At 34.4% G+C, this 7500-nt stretch overlaps 1 protein-coding gene across 1 annotated transcript in view; it reads right to left on the reverse strand.

Moving 5' to 3' along the window:
• Nucleotides 1-5396: 5396 nt before the first annotated feature.
• LOC121323998 (forkhead box protein A1-like) overlaps nt 5397-7500 on the reverse strand; it is a 3457-nt gene continuing 1353 nt past the window's right edge. Inside the window, exon 2 of the mRNA XM_041265363.1 lies at nt 5397-6916. Coding sequence (XP_041121297.1) covers nt 5666-6916 — 1251 coding nt within the window. The 3' untranslated portion in view covers nt 5397-5665. The remainder of the gene's footprint in view (nt 6917-7500) is intronic.

Here is a 7500-nt window from a genome sequence, read left to right on the forward strand (position 1 = left end):
AGATACATATCGAAATCTGTTGCTAAGTATTAACTAGTGGTTAGCTTTTCTATGGACTTGGATTAATAAAGATACTGACCGCGTGATGTGAGGAGAAAAGACCTAAGACCACCAACTTGATTGAAGCAATCTGTAAGCTATAACTAGGGTACAAAGCCCTAATAAACTTCTTCTGTATAATTTTTAATGGAAAACCAGCTGCTTCTAAAGCTGATTTAGGATAGAGATCTCTCTCCCTACTCTTTGAAAGCTTCTTTCTTTGGCCTGTGATTCTGAAGGGGGTATTACTTTGCTCTTTTCGTTGGCCAAGCACAATTGTGTTATTGGAGATAATGAATTCAATCCCCATCAAAAGGTATTAGAAGCGCCTTGGCCCTGTACTGGCTTTTTAAACTAAGAATGAAAAGAGAGAGAAGAAAAGTCTCCGGGTAGCCTCGCTGATGGCCGCTTTTGAAGTAAAGGGGGTTGAGCATTGTTGTCGAAATATTTGTCCATAAGGCTGAAGAAAGAGACGCGGCTTTTGATGGGAATATGAGAAACGCCTCATAAGCTGGAATACAAGTTGCTGCAGGAGCCTTCGACCAGGACATTGCCTGCTGATAACATATGTGACACATTAATAGAGGCTAGTCAAGAACAACTGATCAATTCAAAATGATAGGAGCACGATTCCTACTCTGCTATTCTGAGACTGATGAGGGTTTAAAAGACCATTACAATATATATTCTAATGGTCTTATTGTCAGATATTTGAGTTTTACTATATCTATTATAACATTATTTTGTATTTATCTGTTTTATCAAATCTGTCAAGTTTCAATTAGTGCGGTACAACTACTGAAGTGTGTGTGTGTGTGTGTGTGTGTGTGTGTGTGTGTGTGTATACCTGATATACATGTTCATTTCGGAATAATTTGTTCTTGTGTTTTTTGTGTTAACGTTATAGGTCTGGACGCTGCTCTTTAAGAAATGCATGGGTATAATAATGTTACCTAAAATAACACTGTCAGAATGATTTATTATTGAACTGAAAACTATTAAAAGACAGGCTTGTAACGAAATAATAAGACGAGCGCATCAATATAATGAAGTAGCCCGAGACTGTATAACACTGTATAAAATATTACAATTTTTTAAAAAAAAATTAAATATAGCAGGCTGTCTTATTTAAAGTCAACATTTATATTTTTGAAACGGTTACCAAATATTCCATCGAAAAATTACTGTTTGACAAAAATGGCACTGACGGGTCCCCTTTCCAGTTAAGCAATATAGCGTCGGGCATAAGACTGATGCAAACCATATCATTTGTTTTCGTCTTTGATTAGTTTTGTTCTGTTTTGAATCGACAGAAGAAAGCGTAAAGCATGTTTTGTTTTCTTCTAATTATCTTTTTCAGATATGCCTATACTGCTGTGCTAAACCAAGAGAAAACCAGACTGCTAAAGTCTATATTTAAACAGATGATAACTAGTTAGATTCGTCCAAAGTTCATAGATCTAAACGAGTTTCTGTTTGTGGAATAGACGAAGGCAAAAATCGCTGATGGGAAAATGGCTGCTTTTAAATTTCTGGAATTGTGTAAGTAAAATCCCATCGATTCAAAGAAACTGCAGGAAAATATTTCCAAAAAGAGTTTAATGTCTTAGAAGGGGGCTGCATTGAATGATTTATTTTTGCAATGTAAGGTGAGTGTTGTATGCAATAAAAAATACCCTTTTCCTACTCATTAGTGATTATCATGATCTGAAAGTTGCACCTGGTGTGAAAAAAAAACAATATATTCACTGTTTTTGTTATTAACCAAAATTATGTTCAGCCTGTTTTATATACTCCGCCTGCTGTAGACGTCAAGTGCAGAGAGCCAATTTTGCGATACTTGTTGATTCTAAGAGCAAGTTAGTACAACTCCAAACGTTCCTCTCCAAATGTGTGCTGTTAACGTTGTGGTTTTCTGTTCAACAAAAATATCAGACAGCACGCTCCTTTTGCCTTTAATGACCGATGACAAATCGATTTGTGTATGAATTTTGTGAAATCAACACACACACAAAAGTTTATCGATCCCCAGGTGGTAAATGGAGAAAGGTTGTTTCAAATGCATTAAGAGGGCCATTAATAGGGCATATTGCTCTGCACGCACCGCAGCGCATGTTGGATATTATACAGGTGTAATTAGTTTGTTGTTGATAAAGAGCCATTACGAATGTGTGTTTATCTCAGTTTGTTTAGATATATTATAGAAATCAAATAAATACATACAAATTTCTGTTATATAAAATTGTTGTAACAATAAGTATTTTTAACATAGTGATGAAAGACTGGTTTGCAGCCTATAAACAACTTGTGTGGGTCTACATGGACGTGTTTAATGTGCTTATTGCAGTTTGTGTGCCCACTTGTGTTAAAGACAACTGAGCTGGAGTTCAATTTATCTGAATGTGAGTTGTCTGTCATTAGACGTTGAATGCAATAGTGTCGAAAAATCGAACCCAATCTGAGACAGTTTTAAAGAACTGGTAAATGCATTGAAGCCCCTATAATAGTTAAGTTGAAACCAACAATATATATTGCTAAAAATGTGCACAAATTTCTTAAGGTTTAGATGATGATGATGATTATTATTATTATTATTATTATTATTATTATTATTATTATTATTATTATTATTATTATTATTATTATTATTATAATAATAATAATAATGATGAAGCTGTATACTTGGTCTACTTGAACTCTTTTCACGACATTTTTAAAATAGAACGAATGTTGCTTTTTAGCAGGTAATAAGGAGGCCTACCCTTTAGATAATTTGAGATAATGTCCAAAGGTCATAATACTTTCACTGATATTTTAGTCTCTCTTATAACTGATTTCTGTTTAATGTTATGCCAAAGTGAGTGAAGACATACTGCCTTCAATTCCCTTTTTATTTTGTGAGAATACTTTTAACAGCTGCCCATTTCATATCGTGGCAACGAAGTAGTGATTAAATAAAAAGCGATCAGCTGTATTAAAAAGCGATAATAATAATAATAATAATAATAATAATAATAATAATAATAATAATAATAATAATAATAATAATAATAATAAAATCCAAACAAGAGGCTAGTAATTGTAAACATGGCCAGTGCAACTTCCACTGGCCATCGGTACATTCAAGCGAGCACCGGTTAGGGGGGACGGAACTATTGGGACAGTGTGAACGCTTTCAACAGCATTGTGTTTTTTAAGAGATTCGCATAGACCTGCAAGTTTTAAATTATAACGTTTTGAGTCCATTTAAGTGGTTACAATGCTTGCGTTTTGTGACTCGTAGAAATATTCGCTTGATTTAAAGCATGTGCCCTATGTTATTATTATTTTTTCAAATCAAAGAATACTGTTTTTTTATAGAAAAAATGTCTTATTAAAATATCACTATTATTATTATTATTATTATTATTATTATTATTATTATTATTATTATTAGTAGTAGTAGTAGTAGTAGTAGTAGTGGTAGTGTTTGGTCTTCAGTTAAAAAGGAAGAAAATATAACCATTCTATCCATGCATTTTGTGGCAATTAGATTATGCCTGAAGTTTGTCATTCTAGTGGTTTGCGTATCGAAGGTACCAGATTCCAAGGTTCTTTGAGTTTTGGCAGTTCTTCCACCCTCAATTCGATTTGCCACTCCATTTTATTCGCCCGTCAGGGGGCAATTACATGATAATTAAACACATTTCACGGTCCCTCAGCCAATGTGTATGTGCACAGAACACGATCACAGTAAATTACGCTCGGGTTCAAAATCAGTTCTTCTAAGGTTACAAGTCACAAAAGCTCATTTGGTCTTGCATCGGTTAAAGTCTATTTTACTTTAAATAATTCTCAAAAGTCTTTATTTACAGTTGTTTTATGACAGTATATGGCACATGTACAAAAAGGTTTAGCGAGTTATTATTTGTAATCTTTTTATTGTTCAAATAAAGGCAATAATAACTATTGAATATCGTTATGTGTTAATGTTAATAAACCCCAACATTATGTTATAATTAACCTGTAAATATACTTAAAAACGAACATGTGTTATGAATGGTTTGCGCTAAAGTGTAAAAAATTACCTTTATCAAAAAGCACATTTCTGAAGTCTCCATTTTTAAAATTAAAACCCATTTCGTTGTTTTCTTAAATCTGTTTGAAAACTACCTATATCAACCCAGGCTCATTAAAACACATGACAAACAGTTGACCTCTGACAAAATATCGGGCAACCTTTCAGCTTTAGGCTACGGAAAGATAAAAGATATGTAGGAGCTAGGTGTTAACACATATATTGGTTAATTTTAGGTTAACTTAAAATATGTGTATCAGCAAAAATACATTTTAAACCCAATATTTACGAAATAATCATAAATCGCATACAATAGAGCCTAATTATTTTTTGTGCGTGTTTACTTTACATTAGAATGTTTATTTTTGGTGTTTTGTGCGTAAATATGTAGTCTAAGGCCATTAAAATTCATTGTAAAATGTGCGTTAGATTCTTAGTTCTCAAACATTCGGTTTTACCTATTGGTATGCTCTCCCGAACACACAATAGTCTCCAAGAAACAACCTTTTTGGATTCATTTATTTATTGTTTCTCTGTGCTGATTTAAAAAAAATAAAAAAATAAATTATCATAGAACTCTTTAAATCAATTTCCCATTTCCAGTATCGCCACAATTCCAGAAAGCTTAAGGAAAAAAAATACAAAAAAAAAAAACACACACACACACACACACACACACACACACACACACACACACACACACACACACATATATATATATATATATATATATATATATATATATATATATATATATATATATATATATATATATATATATATATATATATAATATATAGGTCATTTTCATATATAAGTTGAACTATAAGTTGTACAGCTTTGAAAAAAAAGTATAATACTATTCCATGGAAAACCAAAATAAACACTGATTTTTAAAAAGGTCACAACAGAGCCTGGAGGTTTGTTTAATAAAGAAATCCATATTTTATTTTCAAATTAAGCAATTCTGCCCTGGCCGATGAAATGCAGTTAATACATTTACTTACTATAATACAGCCTTGTTTGAAAAATGTTAAAGACAGACATTGTCACAAAGCAAAACAATACTAAATAATATAAACATGACAACATCTCATAAGCAAGAACTTCTGAAAGCTTAAGTGAGTAGATGCGTTACCCTAACAACCAACCCAGAGACCTTTGGGTGAATGTGTTTTGTTTTGGGTTTTTTTTTTTCGTTTTTTTTTTCTTTTTAACTTTTTTTTTTTCGTTTTTTTACAAAAATTGCAACATATGTGTAAACAATTTGGATCTTTCTGTATGTATCATTATTCCGGGGGGGGGACCGGGGGGGGACACCACACAGCGTAATTTACAATCGCAAAGGTTTAATACGTCCTGCAGAACACCTGCATTGTTTTAGACGGGTATTACACAATCATTCTCATGGCAAAACTTTACAGTATACATATTTTTATACATACACATATTTTTTATACAATAATAAAGTAACAGTCCCTTTGCACTCAATGCGTGCAAAATAAAATAAGAGTTTATTTATTTATTTATTTATTTAGAATCTCCGGTACCGTATCGAGTAGAGGGAGACTAGGAAGTGTTCAGAACAGGTCTGGAATACACACCTTGATAGTAAGACGGATCCAGTGCCGAAGGGTCCATGTTGCTTCTGCCGACCATGGAGGCACTGCCAAGAGGCAGACTGGCAGAGATGCCAGACCCATAGGATGAATATTGCAAAGCCTGTTCATAAGCTTTCAAATCGAGCTTGTGCTGCTGCTCTGGAGATGACATTAGGTTATTAATGGAAAAGGGGTGGTTGAAAGAATAATGGGGATCGACCTTAAGATGGAGTTGGGACTCGTGAGAGAGGGAGTGAGGGGCCACAGGGACTGATGCCAGGGCCGTAGCAGAGCTGACAGCGGTATGTACCGCTGCCGCGCTCGCGTTTAGCTCAGTGCCTGTCCTCACTCTGGTGTGTTCCATGGTCTGAGGGCTGGAGGACTGGTTTGAACTAGAGATAGAACTCGATTCTATTTGGCCAGATTTGCTGTTGTTGCTTTCGTGAGGGGGCGACCCAGAACTGCTCGACTGGTCTTTTCTACCATCCTGTGACGATTTGGATAACCTTCTATCACATTTAAAACGTTTCTGTCTGCGAAGGTAACAGCCGTTTTCAAACATGTTTCCCGAGTCCGGGTGCAGTGCCCAATAGGACCCTTTGCCGGGTTTATCTGGTGATCTGGCCACTTTGATAAAACAATCATTGAATGAAAGCGAATGACGAATAGAGTTCTGCCACCTTTGCTGGTTTTGTCTATAATATGGGAAAAGGTCCATGATCCACTGGTAGATTTCGCTTAGCGTGAGCATCTTGCTTGGAGACTGTTGGATAGCCATTGTGATTAAGGATATGTAGGAATATGGAGGCTTGGCATGAGGATAAGTTCTTCTGAAGGTCTTGGTTTCCCTTGTCCTGTTCATGTTTTGCTGGCCATACGCCATGGGGCTCATAGCGGGGCTCATGCTGGAATATGGGGTTAATGCGTTCATGGAAGCTTGTTGCGCTGACATAGCGTTCATGTTCGCTGGATTAAGTGCTGTGCCCATTGCTGACATCCCGGTTGCCATCCCATTCATAGCGTTGGTGGCACTAGAAATCCCTGACATGGTACTGGGGCTCAAACCGGCCCCAAGTCCAGTGTTGGCGTAGGACATGTTGAAGGAGCTGGCTGTCATATTGCCACTGGTGGACATGCTGTTCATACTCATGTAGGTGTTCATTGAGTTCATGGAGCCAAGTCCCGAATTCATGCTGCTATTTGGCACTGATGGATATACCTATATAAGTCAAGCAAATATATTACAATTTAAAAGGAAAGAGTTCACATTTTAAGAGTCATATACTTTTCAGACAGGATTAAACAGAAATAGCAAATGGAATCTAAAGTAAAACGTTGATGTGAAGAACTAAACCATAAGGCACTTGTTTCTTTTATAAAGTATTTATTTTTTTAAGTCTTAAAAATGACCAATGTATTATCTCTAGGGAATGGGGCTACTTTATTCCTGAAAATACAAGAGGCACACGTACAGACATGTGAACTATAGGAATTGTTTTTTTTAGTATTGCTAACAGTGTTTTTTATCTTCTTACTATTACTCACACTTATTTTGAGACAGTGTAATGACTGTAGGCCTACTCACATATTATATATATATATCTATATATATATATATATATATATATATATATATATATATATATATAATATATATATATAATATATATATATATATATATATATATATATATTATATATATATATATTTTTTTTTTTTTTTTTTTTTTTTTTTTTTTTTAATGTCACCGACATTCTGAGATATAGGTTATTGTTAAATGCGATTATTATACAGTTTCATGC

Source organism: Polyodon spathula, chromosome 12 (assembly GCF_017654505.1).
Source record: "Polyodon spathula isolate WHYD16114869_AA chromosome 12, ASM1765450v1, whole genome shotgun sequence".
Classification (NCBI taxonomy): domain Eukaryota; kingdom Metazoa; phylum Chordata; class Actinopteri; order Acipenseriformes; family Polyodontidae; genus Polyodon; species Polyodon spathula.